The 23,711-nt window shown below is 31.8% G+C and overlaps 1 protein-coding gene across 1 annotated transcript in view; it reads left to right on the top strand.

The window, feature by feature from the left end:
• Positions 1 to 226: 226 nt before the first annotated feature.
• Positions 227 to 23,711, top strand: part of LOC128991676 (retinal guanylyl cyclase 2-like) — a 104,460-nt gene continuing 80,975 nt past the window's right edge. The window contains exons 1-2 of the mRNA XM_054414770.1: positions 227 to 299; positions 18,814 to 18,977. Of these exons, the coding sequence (XP_054270745.1) occupies positions 227 to 299; positions 18,814 to 18,977 (237 nt within the window). The remainder of the gene's footprint in view (positions 300 to 18,813; positions 18,978 to 23,711) is intronic.

Raw genomic sequence — 23,711 nt, 5'->3', positions numbered from 1 at the left:
TAAAAGTACAGAGATGAGATAAAACATTTGTATAAGCCTTTATTCTGCAATGGAAGATTGAATTTGTGGTTTTTGAGAAAAATTTAGGTGCATTACTTTACAAACAAAGTAACTGTTCAACACTTTGTTGAAGTTAAGAACTTGTTCAACTACTTTACTGTTCGAAACATACAGTTTCCATGGTGATCCATCTGATTCAGCACATGTATTACGAGAATATATCACAATGACACAGACACTAGATACACATGTTGTGTCAGCAACAGTGATTGTCAACAACGCTATTGTGTTTGGACATGGTAAACGTGTCATGATTGTATTTACTTGTTTTGTTATACAGTGAAAAACGTTCGTCTCTTAAATCTGGGTTAAAAGGTTTTCAAACACATCACTTGTTGTTACAGTTTCTAAACGATGGTTCTTAAAATAACAACATTGAAAAGACTGCACTTTTAATTAATTTAGCTCAGAACATCAATACTGATTTTATGATCAGTATTGATGTTCTCAACTTGTGTTTATGCTAAATTAATTAAAAGTTCAGTCTTTTCAGAGTTGTTATTTTAAGAACCATTGTTTAAAAAGCTGTAATAACAAGTGATGTGACTGAGAAATTTCGTTATTCACTGTTAGATATTAAGGACTTACACAATTTATTTCTATGATAAAATAAATTCTTAATACACATGTTGCAAAGGGTATTTTTAGACGGAGCGTTTGTTTTTTTTTTTTTTTTTTTTGATCTTCTTTAACTATCTGAAAAAGCTTTTAGATTGACCTGCATCTGGACTCAATGAAAACTCAGTTTAGTGAATATATTACCCACAGAGTGTGTGTCACCTAAACGTCACCATAACCTCTAGGAGTCATGACTAGAAGCCAGCGGTCGATATATGTCTATATACTACTGAATTTAATCAGCCACATATATCAAGGCTGTTTGTGTATCCTGTAAACTGGCTTAGGACCTTAATTTGTTTGACAAATTAGTAAAATGTAAAATTGTAAAATGTCTGAGGCGTTTTTATTTCAATAAAAATTATCTGTCGAATCCGTGCAGTTATGCCTTAAATTGGACCAAACACTGTTTAAACGTTTAAAATTACCCAGATGAGGAATACGAACACAGCATTCATACGGCTATACAGGGTGTTTTTTTAAAAACTTGCATCTTTATTTATGTAAAAACCGCAATAGATAGAAATATGCAGTTTGCGAAAATCATCTATTGACGTAGGGGGCCCAATTGTTTTGAATTCAACGTTACATTCACATTCCCCCCCTTTCCCCCCCTGCCCCCAACTTAGTTTTTTTTTAAATAGCAAGGTACCCCTTGTGACATATCAAATCAAAGATCATAAAAAAATAAAATGTTTGATGAAAAAAAATTAAAAATCGGTTCATAAATTTGCGAGATATTTCCACCCCCCCTCCCCGGAACTTATTTTTTTTTTATAGCAAGGTACCCCTTGTGACATATCAAATCAAAGATCATAAAAAAATAAAATGTTTGATGAAAAAAAATTAAAAATCGGTTCATAAATTTGCGAGATATTTCCACCCCCCCTCCGCGGAACTTATTTTTTTTTTATAGCAAGGTACCCCTTGTGACATATCAAATGAAAGAGCATGAAAAAAGAAAACTTTTGGTGAAAAAGATTTTTAAATCGGCTCATGAATCTGTGAGATAATCCCCCCCCTTTTCTCCTACCCATAACATGTTTTTTAATAGCAAGGTCCCCGCCCTTGTGACATATCAAATGAAAAATAAATTCCACCAAACATTTTCTTTTTTCATGCTCTTTCATTTGATATGTCACAAGGGGTACCTTGCTATAAAAAAAAATTAAGTTCCGGGGAGGGGGGGTGGAAATATCTCGCAAATTTATGAACCGATTTTTAATTTTTTTCATCAAACATTTTCTTTTTTTATGCTCTTTCATTTGATATGTCACAAGGGGTACCTTGCTATTTAAAAAAATTAAGTTGGGGGCAGGGGAGGAAAGGTGGGGAATGTGAATGTAACGTTGAATTCAAAACGATTGGGCCCCCTACGTCAATAGATGATTCCCGCAAACTGCATATTTCTATCTATTGCGGTTTTTACATAAATAAAGATGCAAGTTTAAAAAAAAAAACACCCTGAATAAAATGTTGCCACTGCTTATCAATTTGACATAATTCTTTTATTTTATTTTAGAAACAAACTGTATACTTGGACCATAAAAAATAATTTTTGGACTATCTTTGCTATTTGGCATTTAAGACCGAGATTACAAAAAGCAGTTAGAGCTCTTCTCACTTGACCACTAGGAAATTATTAACTTAATAGCAGATCGTGATTTGTGACATACCAAATGCTTTGCAAAAATATTTGTCTTTACCTCATTTTTCTCAAGTTTTAGGTTATAAACGATTTTTACTCTTTAGTTTTAAGTGAAACAATTCAACCTTATTTTTTGTTGGAAAAATAAATTAGCTCATTTCTTTTACAAACATAAATAATACATTATTTAAAAGAGGATATTTTATTAAGTTTTCTAAAACTGGTTAAAGTAATTTCCTTGCTAGCATTAGCTTATTTGTTTTAGTAATCAAAGAAATATAAATAATTTAATGCCTGTTTATTAAAGGACGTTAATTAAACTGTTAAATACTGCTACAGACGATTGATATTTATTGAAACAACCATCGCAAATTTACACCAAATGATAATGGGTCTAATGATGATTGGATACAACAACACTCTCTCTCAGACTATTTAAAAGCTTTTTGTTCAGCTATGGGCTGAATAGCTCTGGAGTTTTGAATATACGTGGCCTACACTCAGCCACTTTCATGATAAACATGAAAGGATGAGAGGTGTTTTATTTTAAACTAGCCAACCCAACAGTGCTTCCCTGTGGTTTAGTCTCATAAAATGGATTAAAACTATACCACGTGCATTGACTAAACCAAACTAATTACTAAGAGTGCAATGGGTTTTTTTTTATTTCAAAGTTGTTTCTTTTTATTGGTAACAATTGATTTTGTTAATTTCCCTTAGTAAATTTACTTAATGAATAATGTACATTTTCCTACAGTTACCTAACAATGTACATGTTCTCTCGCTGATTTGAGAAAACAAAGTGGCCAATTCGCTCATTAGTGAGACAATGTTAACATTGTCTCACTCTAATTACTTTGTCTCACTCCAGATTTGCAACGTGAAGGCACGAAATAGTGAGTGCGTAACATGCAGACAAGGTCGTATATGCGCGAAATACGTTGGCAGCACTGGCTGTAAATCAGCTGGTCAGCTGGTTGTACTGTTGTATCATTAAATGTCATATTAAAAGTTCACTTCTGTGTAAAAATATGTCACGTTTCTTTACCAATTTATTTGTTTTATGGTAACTGTAGGAAAAATATAATGTGCAACTCGAGTGCAAAGTGCAATTGCCTCACTCGAGAAACCATTCCTCACTCGCCTCTCTCGAGTGAGTCAATTGCTCCCTTTGCTCACTAGTTGCACAAATAACTAATGTTTTACGTACCGATATTTTGTTCACACACGTTTGAACTAAAGTTCGAAACACCATTTTAATGAATCGTGATTACGTTCTTTATTGGAACACGTTGTGATATTGGCAGTTAGAGTAGCAGGTGTGATGAATCTGATGCCAATCAAATTGACGGGGGTTCACGATGCTACGGCAATACTATCGATTGCAGTGTAAATACACAAGTGTTTCCACGATTCAATTTAATAACCTAAATAAGAACTAAAAACTACGCCTGTGGAATTTTTTATATACGGTTCTGTACACATGTGCTTTTTGGTAGGGCAATCGAAAAACATTTATTTGTTATATCCCGGGAATTGAACCTGTTCCCACAACCACCAAAGTGTGAGACACCAACCACTGGGCTATCAACACACTGTTGTGTATTACCAATACCAATATCTTCGTTTAATTAAAATCAACCATTAAAACTAACATTTCGATTATCAATGGATAGTTAAACGATTAGGAAGTCGCTAAACAGCAACGGGAACTTTTATTGTGGTAGCTAGACATTACTTGTTTGAAAAGATTAAATTATTTTTTTCAAAGTATATACTTTTTCCCATTTGAAAGTTTAAAGTAAAACTCATTCCTCGGCACAAATAGTAATATATTCGCTGTGTGGTCTCCAACCACAGCCACCTACGACTTGTGGTCATCAATGTTATGATCGTGCTCAAAGCTTTGGGACTATCGTAAAGAGAAACTACACAGTATATACCAGTGTATAACACAAGAATTACACTTGTTTTCCAGTTTTATTATATTTTTTTATTAATTTTATTCTTGATAAATGATTTAATCTAACTGTTGTCGGTTCTTTGTTGCATAAAGGTTTTCCAAAGTAGAATAAGCCTATGGACAAATGTCATTGTAGTATATTTTTTTTACTGGAAAAGAATTTTGCAGAGGACTGTAAATTAACATTTCCATTCTGAAACACAAGTAGAATCGACAGGCATGCTACAAGGATGTGACTGACAGGAAATGATTAATTGATTCTACGATACGAAGCCAGCACTCCATTATGCTACACAAAACCGAATGGAACTCCATTACAGGGTGTATACTATTACATTATTATATTTAAATCACAAATATTTGAATTCTTTAATTTGAAAACTGTTTGTAGCTAAAATAGCTTCGTGTCTATTCCGTAGTGCACCTTAGCGATTAAAAGTCAAAATTTTGAGATTAAAAGTCAAAATTTTGAGATTAAAAGTCAAAATTTTGAGATTAAAAGTTAAAATTTTGAGATTAAAAGTCAAAATTTTGAGATTAAAAGTCAAAATGTTGAGATTAAAAGTCAAAATTTTTAGATTAAAAGTCAAAATTTTGAGTTTAAAAGTCAGAATTTTTGAGATTAAAAGTCAAAATTTTTAGATTTTTAGTCAAAATTTTTAAATTAAAAGTCAAAATTTTGAATTTTAAAATCAGAACTTTTGAGATTAAAAGTCAAAATGTTGAGATTAAAAGTCAAAATGTTGAGATTAAAAGTTAAAATGTTGAGTTTAAAAGTCAGAATTTTTGAGATTAAAATTCAAAATTTTTTGATTTTTAGTCAAAATTTTTAAATTAAAAGTCAAAATTTTGAGATTAAAAGTTAAAATTTTGAGATTAAAAGTCAAAATTTTAAAATTATAAGTCAAAATTTTGAGATTTAAAGTCAAAATTTTGAGATTAAAAGTCAAAATTTTGAGATTAAAAGTCAAAACTTTGAGTTTTAAAATCAGAACTTTTGAGGTTAAAAGTCAAAATTTTGAGATTAAAAGTCAAAACTTTGAGTTTTAAAATCAGAACTTTTGAGATTAAAAGTTAAAATTTTGAGATTAAAAGTCAAAATTTTGAGATTAAAAGTCAAAATGTTGAGATTAAAAGTCAAAATTTTTAGATTAAAAGTCAAAATTTTGAGTTTAAAAGTCAGAATTTTTGAGATTAAAAGTCAAAATTTTTAGATTTTTAGTCAAAATTTTTAAATTAAAAGTCAAAATTTTGAGATTAAAAGTTAAAATTTTGAGATTTAAAGTCAAAATTTTAAAATTAAAAGTCAAAACTTTGAGATTTAAAGTCAAAATGTTGAGATTAAAAGTCAAAATTTTGAGATTAAAAGTCAAAATTTTGAGATTAAAAGTCAAAATTTTGGGATTAAAAGTTAAAATTTTGAGAATAAAAGTCAAAATTTTGAGAATAAAAGTCAAAATTTTGAGATTAAAAGTAAAAATTTTGAGATACAAAGTCAAAATTTTGAGATTAAAAGTCAAAATGTTGAGTTTAAAAGTCAGAATTTTACAAAAAAAAAATATTACTCTATGGCCCTTCTACGCCGTCGTAATTTTGAACGTTTATATTCCGTACTTTAATTTTTACTTTAATTCCTTCGTAAACTATCGGTTACGAAGATATCCGAAGAGCTACACGTATTATGTCTTCCTCTATGTTAATGATCAGTTGATTTATTACTGAAGATATTTATAAGAATTTCCACGTCAATGGTTGTAGTTGTCTTTACTTTATTGCATATGCTTCTAATTCAGTTAAACAATTGTATATTTATGTTCCCCAAACCGTGAAAAATTATTAAACATTCGTTAATAATATTCAATATGAAACATAATTTATACGCAGCAATTTTAAACTAAATTTTATCATATACATAGCAAAATAATTATGCAAATGGAAGCTGACATCACTGCAGGTTTGCTGCTGTAGGTACGTTAAGTAACAATTAAGAGTTTTCCTCATATACAGTAGAAGAGTGAACCAAATTGACATCAAAATCAAGATAAGAATTTTTTTAAACGTGACGTGAGTTTTATCAGGGTTTTTTTCTCCTCTCTTTGTAGCTTTGTAAATGAACAGTTAATTATATGTTAAAACCCAATTATAATTTGTTAATCAGTAACATTAACGAACCATAAATTAGAATCAAACCAATTGAATTCACTGTTTTCCTTATAATCTGTTTTCCGTAATTATATTTATCTGTTTTTTAATACATTGACAGCGTATAAGCTTCAAATAAATAAAGGAATATAATAATAACATTTTATGATGGTCAAACGATCTTGCTTTTGTGTACAATATTTTGTCTGATATATGATATAAAATTATGGTATAATCCTGAGGTGCATTGATGCAATTTCTCTCGACAAGTGCATACAACAAACAAATGCATTTGCTAATTAGGTTACATGGATGAACCGGAAGCTTTTATGGGATACGTGTATTTTTGGTTCTCGTTTGTTTTAGAAGTAATGATTTGAACCTAATGTAACTATAAAGAAATGTGTTTTCGTCGGTAATTAGTGCATTTTTAACACATTCATAACTTAACGAGTCTTTATATATATAAAAAACTTTGTTTTCCAGTTTGATTAAATATTGAGTGACAAATCAACAAAAGTGCAAACATACTTTGTGTACTACACATTATAACCAAACATCTATATATTAAAAAGTATCGGTTTTTCTTTTCCGAGTCCATCCGCCTCTTCTATCCGACCGAGTTTCATGATTTTGGTCTTAAATTATAGGTATGCACGCGTAGATTTGCCATCAAGCATCGGCATTCATTTATCTGACGTATTACTCGAGTTATGCACAAACGTAATTTGCTCCCTGTACATTTCTTATGGGAGATAAATTTGGTTTTTCTTTTCCGAGTCCGTTCGGCTCTTCTACCCGACCGATTTTCATAACTTTGGTCTTAAATTAAAGGTATGCACGCGTAGATTTTCCATCAAGCATCAGCATTCATTTATCTACAGTATTACTTGACCAAAAAACATAAATTAGATTTTTTTTATTGTAATTCAATTGAAGAATATACCTCAGTTATAATTACGTAATCCTACATTTTTTGGTCTAAGAACCTTCAGTGAAATACCAGCTTTCATTTGAGCCCTTGATTATTAAGATCGGACGTAACTGAAGCGCGCTGCTGAATTCCAAACAATAAAAAATGTAATTATTTGGGGATTTACCGACGACCAGTGATCAATAACCCCATTTTTATTTTAGTTTGTTTATATCCGATTTTCATTATTGAGGTCTGAATTGAAGGTATGCAAGTACAGATTTGCCATCAAGCATCGGCATAAATGTATCTATAATCCCACTCGGTGTATACGTAAACGAAATTTGCTCCCCATGTATTTCTTATGGAACTTAAATTTTGTTTCTCTCTGTCGAGTTCGTTTGGCTCTTCTACCCGACCGATTTTCATGATTGAGGTCTCAAATAGAAGATATGCACACAAAGATTTGCCATCAAGCATGGGCGTATATATCTTTAACCCCACTCGGCTTATACGTCAACAAAATTTTCTCCCGATGTATTTCTTATGGAAGTTAAATTTGGTTTCTCTTTTCCGAGTGCGTTTGGCTCTTCTATCCGACCTATTTTCATGATTCAGGTCTTAAATTGAAGTCATGCACGCAATGATTTCACATCAAGCATCGGCCATCGAAGTAAATGCATCGGCATATATTTACCTACTGTATTATTTGACCGAAAAAATAATTTGATTCATTTTCAAATTCTTACTTCAATTTAAGATGTGTTTCACCAGTTATTTTGGTCTAAGGAACTTCAGTGAAATACATGCATTCATTTAAGCTACTGTATTAGCTATTCAAATCGGACGAGTTTCAAGCAAACTCAAGGAGAAAAACTAACATAAACATTTTTTCGTAAGGGTTTTCTATGACTAAAAATCAATGGCTTCAGTATTGTTCATGTATGTTTTAGACTCAAAATAATCAGTACTGTATTTATAGGCTTTAAATTGAGCTATTGATCGTTTGAATCAGTATCAAGATACTGTATTACTCACCAAAACTCATAAATTTGATTAGTTCTTGGATATTATATTTTTAGTTTAACGCTGCGGAGCAGCATGGGCCCTCTAGTATCTTTGATTTTCAAAAGGTAAACAATTGTTTCGCAATCGTAATAGCGTTTATAATATAGTCAGCAAACTTTAACACCCGTAACAAAAGAAATCTCTGATAGAACTCAACTCACACATTGTATGATAGCTATTTCACTGTGGTATAAGAAGGATATTGGCAGGTGGTAGCAGGTGAAGCATTGTCATGATTGATGGATGTACGGAATGTTACCACAAGCCCTCACAACTAATGAATAACTATGGTCGTCGGACGAAAAATGAATACTAAACAGAATATAAAAAAAAGAAGTTTCAATTTTTTTATAGGTTTACATCTTCTTTGATTTTTAAATTGTCTTGAGTACGTGGCTTTCAATGGAATATGTCATAAATGTATCAAGCACAGCAATGAGTGAGACGAATCCATAGATGAATAAACTGTATGATATATTGGTGAACACTTGCTAGCTAAATCCTCTACGCTACCGCCCACAAAATTATTTATTTTTAATGTAATGGGTGTTTCTATAGATGTTTTCATCTTACATATTTTCAGGATATAATTTCATCTTCTTATAAAGCACAGTTGAACAACGCATTAGTGTGTAATTCGTGGTATACAAGTGATATTTTCTTTGTTTATCAATGATAAATTTAGTGGTAATTGCATTCGTAACAGCATCACACATGATAAGTAAAGATTAAGTTTTTATGAAATTTCAAGATCTGGAATTTGATTGGCAGATGGTCACGTAGCCTCGGTCACGCTTGAGTCGCCATCTTGTACAAACGTGTCCATGTTTTACTACTGTATCTGGAATATACTACTACAATCGGCGAGACTTTGCTTTGGTTGTTTTTCTCCAGGTTTTATTTTATTAAAATTTTATTTTACATTCCAACAGAAAGCTCCATTGTTTTATTGGTAAACTTATGATCAAGACAGTTGCATCATAAATTGTTATTGATAAAATTGTCTTTTGATTATTTAAGAACAAAATACAACTTTTGCAAATTAATCATGTAACAAATGTGTTTCTCGCGTTTACACAATATCAAGTAACACTATTAAAGAAGAAAAATTAAACCTTGATGTATGGATTTGTCGTTTGATAATTATACAGTTTGTTTGCTCCTAAATTCTTTCCGTTTGATTAAAATGTGTTATAATGATAAGATTAACAAAAGCATACTATTGATATGCAGAATGTGTTATATATCCACTATTTTCAATCATTATTCATGCTTTGGCCTATAAATACAATTATGACGCTGCAAGCAGTAGGCCTATGTGTACAAATATGCTTATGAAAAATGAGCTTCTACGAAGAAAAATAAACTTGATAGTATACAAATCATTATTTTTTTTTATAATGTTGATTTATGCTTTGTTATGCAATTTTTGCTTTAATTTTTCATCAGAAATATCTCTCATGTAGATTGCTTAATTAAATAATTGTATATGTTTGAGATTCTTTTCCAAGTTGCTTTATTTCCCCTTGCAGTAATTTGGTAAAAAATACTACGAGTATGAATGACCCCAGAAAACTAAAGGCAATAAATAGCACTTTTAAGTTTCATATCGATCCTAAAGGTGTATGAAAAGTCAAACATTTTCCGAGTAAAGCTGAAAAGAGGAAAAAAATACAGACTTAATAACTCAGGCTCGAGGGGTAGACAAAACCTACATGTTGGAGGAAATCCTTTGGAGGAAAACGTAGAAAATGTCATTATGTTGGTACGGGTTGAGAAAAATGAAATTTTACTAGGCAATGTCAAGAAATTTACAAAATCTAAAGACTGTTGTTGACGTATGTAAGAGTGGCATTTATATATATATATCCTAATTTCGTATTTTTATCTCAATTTGACTGCATAATAATGCCTAAAAATATTTGACACTGATTACTTAATACCTTGTGTAATTCGGATCAAGGCCACTCAGATGAGTACAAATTAAATAAAATAGCTCATATTTTTATTATCTGAAAAAAAAAAATACAATTGGTCAAGTTAAGACATGTAGTTTAATGTCAAAAAGTAAAAAAAATAAAAACTGTACATGTGTATTAATTATTAACACTACAGTCGATTATCCATCGATTTATTTTTTAAGTCGTTCTTTTTAAACTTTTGTAAGGGAATTAATTTTAAACCATCCAAGCAATCATATAACTGTAATGATGTAACATGATAAGTCATTTTAGCCAAAAATGATAAGGATCTTGAGGAATCAAAAGAGGATTTCTCACAGATTTCCAGATGAAAGTTCTTTATCGAGCAAATAAATTCTAAAATATATTTAATCATAAGTATTGTAGCTGATAAAAACATTTAACAGTCGACAATTTTTACCTTACGTCAAATATAATTTTACTATTGGTCTTTTAGTACAGGAAATGTATAAATACGTTTTTTAAGCACAATGATTCATTTTGGATGGTTAAAGATTTTTGAGTGATGAAAACATATGCCATAATAACCGAATTGAGTATGCACTAATTGAAACGTCACTTATATTTTATGTAAAAAATTATTTTATTAATGTTTTAAACCATGTTTTAATATACATGCTAATCAACCTCCTGTACCTTGTCTTGTTCCCTTAAGTGAGATAACTATGATTAAAGTATAATTAATCATAAATAAATTACCCCAATACATATTTTGTTGAAAGCCTATTCGAGTGGTACTTTTGTCAAAGTGTAATGGTCTCATGAATGATAGATGAAGCAACTGTCATGTAAGAGGATCTCGCAGGATCAGAGAAGGACTTGCAGTAATCCTCAGAGTCCTCATGAACACTAAGGAGATTAGCTTTTTCATTGTATTACTCAAAAATTTTCCTTTTGCTTGCCCACAAAGTGGTGGAGATTAAAATCAGTCGCTCTCTTTTTGATGTTTAATTAAAAATAAAGTTTATTAGCTTATAGACTTTAATGGAAATTCTCCCTTCAATGTCTTAAAGCGTGTATTCATAATTTATGTTCTAATGTAGTTTCTGTGTAATCTATCTAGATGGATAGATCACAGAGTTCTAAATCATTTCCCAATTGTAGTCACTTTACTTTTGTTTTCTTTGTTGGACTTCTTTGATGGCATTTATTTCAAAATTAATGTTAAAATAAATTTAAAAAGGGTTAGAAGGGGTGGAAGGGTTTAAGAGGTTGGTGGCCACTTTTAACTTGCTTTTTACCCACACACTCATAGCCTGTGCATGGAACGAAACCAGCAAAGCAAAGAGTTGCTAGTACATCAAAAAAGTAAACTGTACTGAAAAAAGTAGTGGCAGGTACCATCATCCGAATCCATCGCTGTCTTGGGCCTCAATGTCCATTATGCTACCGACTTACCAATAATTATGCTCTGCTTATGTCAGAACCTTTGCATAACGATAACATAACACAAAATGTTAGCAAATATTTTGATCAATGCCTAATTTACTTCTTGTTGAAGTATTGTATTCTTTAGTTTGTTTAAACTTACTTAACAAGTCCTGGTTTGAGTTTCAACAATACTGTGCTATCTGATGTTTTGAAAACAGTTTTAATGGCCGAAATTACTAACTAACTACTCGTATAGTCAAAAGCTAATAGTTTCGGCTCTATTACAAAATAAGTTATTACAAACTGAACTAAGACATCATTCACTTTAGACACGATGTTTTATAAGTTTTAATGACATATTTGTAGTATCTGGGGTTCCGCATTGCATTAACTTTGTACCAAAAATTGTGTATAATCATTATTTTGTTAGATGTACTGTAATTTATCTTTGACTTGTGTTTTTGCAACATGTATTCAACTTTTTTGACGTATCCTAATGCATGTACATGTCTAATGGAATAAAATATTGAATCTGATTCTGATTCTGATTCTGATCATTCCTATTTGCCTCGGAAACTGATATTCAATGATTTTATTTCTTTATATTGTTTTTTATGACCTGTTGAAAGATTGTGCTTATAACTTGCACTGAATCGTGTTGAAGATCTTTATATTTTTATGTATACACTTTTTAAAGTCTTATTCATCCCCCTTTTTGAGACTAGTATTTTAAACACATTTTAAAGTTTGGAGCTAAAATATCACGGCTTGGTGAAATTATGTTTTCTAGATTCATGTGTATTTTTTTAACTGAATTGCAAATTTCCATTTTTTTAGGTATATTCAGATACGCAAGGGTCGGAAATTACTTTGACGTTTCCAAGGATATTTCATAATCCTCGTGGATTTATTATTGTGTAAGCAGTAAACATGTTTTTATACAAGAGGAAGTGGGTTTCGGAAGGTCGTGTTTTGGAGATCAGGTTAAGCCTGGGAAAACATTGGCTGATGTACATCTTACCTTGACTTGCCTGACGATGTTCAAACAAGTTTGACAACTAGGCTTATTTGAAAACATAGAAAATTAATTAATTGTTAGATTACTCTAAAAATAGAAATAAGTTTCCTGATGGTTTTGTAAAAAGAATCTTTTTGATTAAAACAGCCATTTATATATTTTGTGCATTTTGGCAGCCTAATCATATAAATGAAAGGCCCGTGAAAATGTGTATTAGGTGTATTGAAAAGTCTGAAATGTTTTTTGTTACCTTCATATATATTAAATAAAGTAAATATTTAACTGATGTTATAAACAAAACAGGACAATTTCAAAACTCATTGCATCCTTAGACTGTGCATGTATTGATTATAATTTCTTGAGCTTCAACGTCGATCAATATCGTGTTTTTAAACATCACCAAAGAATATCCAAATATCAAAGTAGATTTAATTATCCATGGGGAGATTATATTCTGAAATAAAAGTAAATAATATAACCTGTTAAATGAGAATCCCCCGGAGTCAACTGCAAGTGCTTTTTATTATCTGTCGTTAAAATTATTTTGCTCGCATGATAGTTTAAAATGCAGTTTTTAACTAACAAAACTACCTACTAATAACTATATTAAACCTGATTTCTATAATTATTTAGTAGCTAAAGTTAAGATTTTTGTATTTACATAGAACATTTTATGCTTCAACTGAATTTTCTTGACTGCATTAGTTTCTAATCGTACATCGTGTAAATTCCGGTAAGTGAGTAAACTGATCCATCGGTACGTAAAATATAAACACAAGTTTAAATATACGTTTCCCTTTTTTCCGTTTGGTTTGTACTATAATCCTAACACTATTGACAAAACAATATCCAGGCAAAACAGTACAATATGAATAAATTATGTATTTCAGGTTATGGTATGCTACAATATAGATGACAGTATATATAGGCCTAAAATTTTCATATTTCTTAATTTAAATAAATGCACACAATATTTTATCACAGTTATCTTGCAAGTAATGTTTTTTTATTCTTATTATATTATTATTATTATTATTATTATTTTCTTTGTTTAATAACAAACGAAATTCAATAGAAGATTTAGAATAATTCTATATTAAAAAACCTTCACAAGTATATCTTCAGATCACTGAAAAGTCCCTCGCTGATCTCGCCAAATCAGGGGGGTTTCTTTCAATCACTCTCTCAGAAGATTTCAGCTGGTTTACTTTCTGATGAATACAACAAAAGATACACTTTATCTAAAACTATGACAAGTGCTGCAAACATTTGTGCTATTAATTTAGTTAATGACAAATTCCACTGTTTGATCAAACGAATACATGTAATTGGCCTATTATTTTTTTAGACTTGGAGTGGAGAAAAAAGTCTTAAATTATTGGAAAATTGAGTTTAATTGCACATAAGTGATGAGGATTCACGTAAATAATAAACTTCAGTTCAAGTCACGGAATATACGTACTTAACGCAAGTGTTGCTGCTTGAAGAAGAGTAAATGATTACAAAATCATTTTGGTCTGTCAAAGACTTGACGTAAAATTTTAAAAGCATGTTTTGTAGTTTCTTACATTTCTAACGAATTTTTTTTGTTATATTAATAAACAAAGCAAATATATTTACGGGATTTTCAAACAGCCTTTTAAAACTTTAAGAACAATACAAAAGGAAAACTTCAATCCGCTTCGTGTACATGAAGGCTTCAAGGATTACCGCAATTCTTCCTCTGAGCATGTAGAATCCTCTTATATTACAGAGTTATATTGAACATTGACAAAAAACCTCAATCCCCCATTTCTACATATGTTCAAGGTGTCATATATTAGAAGCAATTTTATTGTAAGAGTAGAAGAGTATAATAGACGTGTTGCTCTTTATCTACCATCAATATTTTGGCAACATTTTGTATGAAACATGTAAGTGGTAACACATTTTGAAAAGTAATCTTAATGATTTCATTTTTGAATAATCCAACAAACTGGATTATGTACCCGGACATATACTAGTCTTTGCAAACTGTTAATATGTTGACAATATGTCAGTCGATTGATTACCCAAGACACAATCATCTGATTAACTCAACCCCTATGCCACGAGGGACTAAACATGAACCCTGGCCCCATGTTAGAATTGTGGTTCTAAAATGTTATATAAAAGCTGAAAACACTTTAGTTTTTAAATTATATATTCAAAATGCATAAAAAAGAATAATATTTCTGCTAGATATTCTTTTGATTAATTTTCAAAGTAAAAATTGACCATTAAGCTATAGATATTTAGTTTTAAATGCTTAGTAACTGATACCATGCGCTTAATACTGTATACCGTTACACAATTAAATATCTTTTACGTGCAAAAATATTATACGCATATTGTGTTAGACAATTTTAAAACTGAATTACAGTCACTGTTATAGAAGCCAGGGATGCATGTGCTGAGTAGTTTGAGCTTGATAAAATAACAATCCTTTTAATCCTTCAATTAGTGATGAGTTCTGTTTGTTTATAGTCACACGGGATCCCTGGGTTTTGTTGATTCAATCAGTAAACACACATGCTTTCTGCACTCTAACAAATACCATTGATTCGTATTGTTCGTTGATCAATTTGTAAATAATTCTGTGTTTTCCAAGTGAAATCGCTGCAATTTTAATTATTGTACTATATTCTACTCAATGAAAACCGTTCGGAGTCGTACATTAATTATACAGGGTGGTAAAAAAGTCCCAGGACAGTTGAATATTTTAAAAAATAATGTAGATAGAGCTGCAATACTTGGTACAAAGTTACAGGGCATAAAACTATATTTTAACACATATTCAGTGATCCAATAACTCTTCAGGGGGACGGCCCACAAGGAGTCGGAAGAAAATCTTAAATGGAAGCATAGGTCAATATGCACATCAAATTAAAGGTCGTTTTTAGTAGAATACAATGCCTTAAACCGCACTTCAAAAGGTTGATCCTGCGCAAAATGGCAGATGTTTAAAGATTTCTTGAATCCGCCATTTTGAATCTTTGAACGAGTGCCATTCTTTACTCAGGCATTCTTTTGAGCTTGAATTTACGGCATCGTAATCTACAAGTGAAGACCTTTAATTTGGTGTGCATATCGACCTATTCTTATGTTAACAATTTTCTTCCGATTCCTAGGGCTGTGCCCCCCTGAGAAGAAAACGTATAATGAAATGTAAATTAAATGAATTTTTGAACAACTGCCATTTTGCGCAGGATCAACCTTTTGAAGTGCGGTTTAAGGTATTGTATTTTACTAAAAACGACCTTTAATTTGATGTGCATATTGACCTATGCTTCCATTTAAGATTTTCTTCTGACTCCTTGTGGGCCGTCCCCATGAAGAGTTATTGGATCACTGAATATGTGTAAAAATATAGTTTTATGCCCTGTAACTTTGTACCAAGTATTGTAGCTCTATCTACATTATTTTTTAAAATATTTAACGGTCCTGGGACTTTTTTACCACCCATATATACTGTATATATATATTATATGTTATATTGAATTCCTTGTAAAATAACCAAACCATTGAAATATTTGTTTTAGATTTTTTGAAAGATACGTCACCTAAATATTTGAATATGAGTCTGGACGTATTACTTACTTTAAAACGTTAAGTATGTTTTAGGGTACTTACTTTGATGTTTTGGAGCTAGATAGTTAATATTTTGCAAGTTGGATGGTTAAATATTGGATAGTTACCATTCCGCAATCCAAATATCTAAACGTTTCATTGCAGAAATTAACTCAATGGGAAGACGAATGAGGGTTTACTTTGTAATGGGTTTTTACTAGGAATATATAAGTCAGATACTTCAAAAAAGAATAAATATTCTCATTGAAAAATCTACTGCACAAACGTAACATAAAAATATAACGATTACTTTTAAATATCTCAAATAAATCAAATTGTTGTATTTTACTTTTATTTAAAAGTATACTTGAAGGAAAGTTTTTTAGCATACAGATTAAAAGTAAACAATTACCAAATAGTAATCTAATAATATTACCCGGTAGTGTGGATTAAATCCAGTTATTTGCCAAAACTAAAATAATTTTTCTAATAGTGAGTTTTTGTAATCCCATTGTTTAAATTATATCGATATCTATAATTTTTTGCACATCCATAATATGTCATGGTTTAAGCTTTAATAATCATAATTAGTCATTTATTCAAATACAATAAATACTTTACTTTTTTACACTCAGAACATTTTATGGAGTTGCAATTGTAGTTCAGTCAACCACTGCTTTGTTGTTGAATTCCAAAAGCTTAACGGACATCCCTTGATCTAGCAATCTCTGACTGTTCAGTTTAAACTGGAACTCAATCGGTCAACTACAACAAGTTCTGAGCGTCTTTGTACTAAGCCCGATTACAATTTCATACAGTATACAAACAATAGATTGAGTTTTAGAATAGTAAAAATATTTAGATGGAACTTCGAGTAAAAAGTGTAGAAAAAACTAAGTGATTACTTATTATAATACAGATTTAGAAACGTTGTGTTTGCTTTCACAAAGAAACAACTAAGTTTTTAATTAAATAAACTAGAATTGACAGTTGGCCATGTGATGAGTTAATACTGTATGTATTTTCTTTAGAGAACGTTTGTTATATTAGACTCCAGAGCAATAAGAGCGTTAACATTTTTTTCAAACTAAACAGCTCTATATTGGACGACGCGGCATAGGTTTGGGGTGTAACGAATTTATAGGGTATAAAAACTGGCCACTTTACAGAGTTTAATAAAAATACGAGTACACAATATTTACAACAATATATACCTACAATACTGTAGTATATCTTTCAATAAATAACAATAAAAATCCAATGTCTAAAGGTTCTGGTAGAAGAGTTTGTCAGACTATCCTCATAAAAGAAACGTTGCTATTTTTTGTCATCGGTGTTGCACACATTGGACCTGGAAATTGAATTAGTTTCAGCAAGAACCAATCAAGAGTGTCCTTTCCCTTTGAGAGACCAAACCAATATACTAAGAATACAAAGAGAACTCAAGAGAGGAATTTTTCTTACAATGTGTAGACCTCAATTCAGTTTCGTTGTCAACTGCTGTCCCCATTGTGGAGTCAACGACCGGATTTAATCTTTTACTGTTTTTTCTTAATATTCACAAATATTAATTTGCTACAAATGTTTTCCTGAATTTCTGTTTTATAGTTGTATTTTATATCATTAGGGTTTAGTTCATTAAGGTGCAATTGTTCTGGGTGGGTTTACAAACTACTAAACAGCTGTTTCTAATAGATCTCTTTAAACTAGCTCAGTGTACGCACTCGATAGCTGATCTTGATAGCTGCTATTGAAAAAGCTTCGATGAATTCACCGGGAACTTAGGATGCGACTAGATTTTAAGCCGATGGCATCACTACTTTCCTGGTTTCCCTACGAGAGCCGATAAATAGGTCTACTTTAATACTTTTCAATGAAATGACGACCATACAAAGTAGGTGTTTTAAGGCAAGTATGAATGGAGATGAGTGTAGGATGAGTGGCGCGATCTTTTGGTCTTGTTAGTGACTAAGGTCGACATATTCCTTAGACACAGCTAGCCCATACAGCTAATGGCAACTAAGGGACCTACAGTTTATAGTGGAATCTGAACCAAAATTTTTGCCTTGGTACTAACGAATTGGTCTAATTATCAGGATAGTACCGCGGATAGTTGTAGTACACACTAGTGCGGACGTTAATCCACACCAGGGAGTATCGTATCCACAGTGCGTGCCAATAAATATCCACAATTCGTGACTCCTAGTGGCTGGATTACAGGACGTCACCACCGTCCCAGTCTATGTAGATATTTAGTACTAAGTTATTTACAATAGAAGAACTGCTCAGTAACGTGTACATTGTACAAATCACTTTGACGCGCCTCTCACCAGAAGACCAAGAATGTAGATGGTAAAATTATCTAAGTATAGTTACAGCTACTGGCACACGATGAATACCTATATCGTGATTGCTGTTCTTACTGGAGACCTTCTGTTACAGAAGTGTGTGACTCCCGGGCTGCAGGACTGACGGCCATCCTGGAAGCAGCAGTAGCGACTCCTCCCAGGGCCATCCTCGGCTCCGTGGACCCCGGGCTCTGCCCCCTGCTGGAGGCGGTAGCCGCCCTACGCCACACCCCGGTCATCACCTGGTCCTGTCCCCAGGTCAGTCCGAAGTTCTATCTAGTCTAGAGTTTGGCGAGTAAATTGCCATTACAGATTATGAAAAATAGAGTTATCATAATGGAATATTCTGTTTTATAAGTGTTGGGAAAACGTCTCAGCTCTACATTCCTCTACTTCTCTGTCGTAGGAAGCTTAATTGCAAAATTGTAGTCTACTTGGATATTTCCATATATTTTAAATACTACGTAAACTTCCTAAATCTGGAGTGTAAACGTCCTAAATAAAGTGAAGAAATGGGAAATACTAGTTCAAATAATATAAGCCCAACGTATTACAAAAACATCGTTCATAATACAACCACAACAAGTTAATAAGAATCATTATAATGTTTTGATAGATTATAAAAAGATTTGTGAGTTAAAATATGTTGTGGATATTCTATGCGTAGCAGCATTAATAAAGCCCATATTTCAATAGCTATTTATTTGGGACAAACTGTGTGGAAAGTGTTATGATAAAAATTAAATTGGCTGGTTATAAAACTTGTAACTAAAATATTGCTAACAACCAAGCAACTTAGGCCTATCACAAAATTAATGCATTTAAATACAATGTACATACATATTTTCTTTCTAAATATTTCTTAATTTTTTAGCAATATCCGTCACTGATGCGTGATATATTTGTTCATTTTAATACAGTTACCCTATCTGTATAACACTAAAACTACATCAGCAATACTATATGATATTAAGAATTTTTATTTTTATATTGCAGTGGTTGTGTGTGTAGGATACTTAAAAAAATAGGAACTACTTACATATTAGTGAGGAATTGTTACTATAAGGTAACGAGGACAGTTGTAAACCAGCACATGGCCGCTGTCTACACTTGAGTGTCAGGATGGTCTTATGATCTCATGTTTACGAGTCATATCATATTTTTTTCACAGATGTTTGAATTTACTATTTCTTTCGGTTGTTAGAGCTTAATTTGATTTGACAGATACTACAAGATTAATTAGTTTGAAATTAACTTTCAGCAAAATTACACTTTTATTTTATTTACTACTAGCTGGCCCGACAGACGTCGTCCTGTCCTATTGTGGTTTTATGTCACATGCTCGTTCATTTTCAAGATGAGCTCGTTCGCATGGCTCAATCACGTCCTGGTTGAAGTTCGTTCGCTACGCTCACTCACCTTTAGGTTGGAGCTCGTTCGCTGCGCTCACTTGCCTTCAGGTTAGCTCGTTTGCTACGCTAACTCGCCTCCAGGTTGAAGTTCGTTCGCTACGCTCACTCACCTTTTGGTTGCAAATTAGCTGTTCTCATAAATTAAAAAAAAATATAGTGCTGCACCCTGTTGGTAAACCTATTAACTTTTTAATGCTATTGAACATCACAGAATCAAATTGTTTAGCTGCACCAGCTGTTAAGATTCTTTAATTCCATTTAAATATGAGTACTCATAAGGTTAACATGGGAAACTCCAGAGCCACTGGGGCGGAGCCCTATTGACGGATCTGCACCAAACTTCACACAAACCATCTTTGAATAATGCTTAATAATGCCTAAAAGTTTCATTACAATCTGTTGAGCGGTTTTGGAGTCCATAAAGGACAAACATACAAATATACAAACATACATTGGATTTTATATATACTAGTGTACCTGTTGCTCGAATTCGAGCAATTGCATTACAGGCGACTCAAAGATTATGGAAATACTCACAATCTACACAACAGTTAGATATAATCAAAATCTTTTGTAAATATCTTATCTTTTTTCAAAAAGCTGATCTTGTTTTTTTAGTGTTTTCTACCAATTTTTCCCTCTCATAGCCGCATTAGGTTGTCTATGATAACGATTATAAATTAAAAAAAAACAACATTATTTCTATTTCTTCTACTTGGTTGTGTTCTATGACTTTTTCTATGTTTCCATTGTTTGCAAATCGGTTATTTCAATGATTGCTCAAGAAATGTAGAACAGTGTTAATTCAGTTTTATTTTTAGCCTATATCAAATTGTCCAGGATTTCTCAATCTTTTCCATTCTAATAATCACACCAACCCAAGTTTCGTCTACAGATGCAATATGCCAACGAATATCACCTAGGTGCAATCTCCAAGAAGTTGTAAAAAAGGCAGAAAACAACCCATACAATAGATATAAGTTAACTCCAAAAGAAATAATTTTAAGAGTTACTGTGATAATAGGATTTTCCACTGATTTGGTAATAGAACATTGCAAAACATGACACGATGCAGAAGAAAATACATTTTAAAATCAGAAAACCCCATTGCAAATACTGTACTTCATTTTTGACAAATTCAATTAATCACAATTTAAATATTAACAGCTGTTTCATTAAAAAGTAGTGTAGAATTATGCATATGGTCGTAATGTAAACAAATCTGAAGAGGCAACTTTAAAGGCTTCTGGGGCAGAGCCCCAAGGGAATTGACCTCGTTCCTCTTTTGATGGCTCATCTACAGACCAAGACCTTTCTTTAGAGACCCCTACCAAGTTTCTACGCCCAGCCGTTCTCTCAAATTAGCTGTGAAAAAAACCCCGTTTTCCTCCATAAGAATAACATGGGATGGGAATTCAAAGGCCACTGGGGCAGAGCCCCAAGGGAATTCACCATGTTTCTCTTTTGATGGCTCATCTACAGACCAATACCTTTCTTTAGACACCTCTACCGAGTTTCTACGCCCAGCCGTTCTCTCAAAATAGCTGTGACAAAGAAAAACAGTTTCAAATTAATATATAGATAGATGTTGGATGGTTACACTTAATTCATTTGTTGTTAGGTAAGTTAAGAATATAACACAGCAATTATATAAATATATTAAATTATGTTATTCGTGAAGTACGAGTACCATTTATAAAGTGCTTAATTTTGAGCGTTTAAAGAATTGAGGTTAAATTTGAGTTTAATAATCTGTAAAGATCTATTTCTAGGGGGAAATCAAACAAGAGAGCTATTAGGTTTATAAGTTTACCATCACCACTAACTAAGCCTTTAATTAATTGGATCATTACAGCCGTAACTTTGGCTGAACACTTAATGCTAATACTATTTAGAATTAGTTGACTGGGACGGGTGGCACGTCCTGTAATCCAGCTACTAGGAGGTCACGAATTGTGGATATTTATAGGCATGCACTGTGGATGCGATACTCCCTGGTGTGGATTAAAGTCCGAACGAGTGAGTTATACGACTATCCGCAGTACTATCCTGATAATTAGACCAATTCGTATATACCATGGCAAAAAGTGGTTCGGATTCCACTATAAACTGTAGGTCCCTTAGTCGCCATTAGCTGTATGGGTTATTAATTAACAGCTGTGTCTAAGGATTATGTCGGCCTTAGTCACTAACAAGACTACAAGATCGCGCCACTCATCCCACACTCATCTCCATTCATACTTGGCTTAAAATACCTACATTTGTATGGTCACCATTTCAAAGAAAAGTATAAAAGTAAAGTATAAAGTATTAATTTTAATCGTAATTTTTACAACGACATTTTACGTTAATGTATACCATTTAATAATACAAATTTTGATTTGGCTATCCATATTTTACTAAAATGTTTTTTACCATTTTTAAAGGTTGAAATCACAACTATTTCTTGAAATTGTACATATATTTACTAATCAAGGGATTGTGAACCCAATTTAATGAATGGTTATACAATACGTTAGAATTCCATTAACAGTTTTTATTGATACTTACATTAATTTTCATTGTGAAAAACTGTATATATGTAGGTTACCTTCCGCCACTCCACCATCTGAACACAAAACCAATGCTTTGAAAGAAGTAGCAAAGTGGAAGAAATTTATTCAAAGTTTAAGACATTCTTGCAGAAAGTGAACTGAAGAGGAAAAGACAGATGGAGTGTAATAAAGGCAAACCGAATAAGTTGGGGATTGAAACTTCTAGACGAGAGTAAGAAAATTGATGCCTTAAACTTCTCTTTCGTGCCGCACTTAGGCTCAGATTTAGTATTAGGTATTCTTTATCGTTAACACTAGCAGTAGTACTAGGTATAGTAATGAATTCTGTAAACTAAGTAGTGAATGGGATGTTAGTGTTAGCTCTGTCTAAACTAACAATCGTAATGTTTGACTAAATCTTACTAAATATTGTAGGTTAATTTTTTTTCATGTTTTAATTTTCTATATTTGTTGTGTGTTTGTGCCTGTACACTATAAATAAAGTATTTAGGGACGCATTAGGCTAGTAAGGAATAAACTTAATTATTTATTTAACGTAAGCAAGTTGAAATTATTCAAAGAGATTTTAACTAAAAGTAATATTTTTTTTTTAAACTGCTGCAAAATACATTCTATATACAGTAAAAATACCAACCCTAAAACCAAATCTAAATGCAACTGAATTATCGATATGTTTGCATCCTACTAGTAATTATAACTTAAGAGTCGATTGTCAGTAAGTTATTTCTGTAAAACAACATAACAACGTCTTTACCTACACTTTTTCATTTATTAGAATAGGTGACAAACATACAGTAGGAGTAAACTTTTCGTAAACATTTATAATCCAAATTAGTGAAAACCCTTTTTCTTCTTCTTTGGCCATGTGTAAACCTATGATTTAACGACAAATTAGTGCTTGACTCCTTTCTAAAATCAACCACTTGGATGTCTGCTTAAACTGTATATGGTAAACATGTTCTACCATTCCACACAATCTACTTGTTGAGTCTGGTGTAGAAGAAAACCTTATAAAACAGTTCCTA

This window comes from Macrosteles quadrilineatus, unplaced genomic scaffold (assembly GCF_028750875.1).
Source record: "Macrosteles quadrilineatus isolate MER2022 unplaced genomic scaffold, UCM_ALF_1.0 Scaffold_4__1_contigs__length_99947679, whole genome shotgun sequence".
NCBI classification, from domain to species: domain Eukaryota; kingdom Metazoa; phylum Arthropoda; class Insecta; order Hemiptera; family Cicadellidae; genus Macrosteles; species Macrosteles quadrilineatus.
This window is presented reverse-complemented; position numbering and strand designations above follow the sequence as displayed.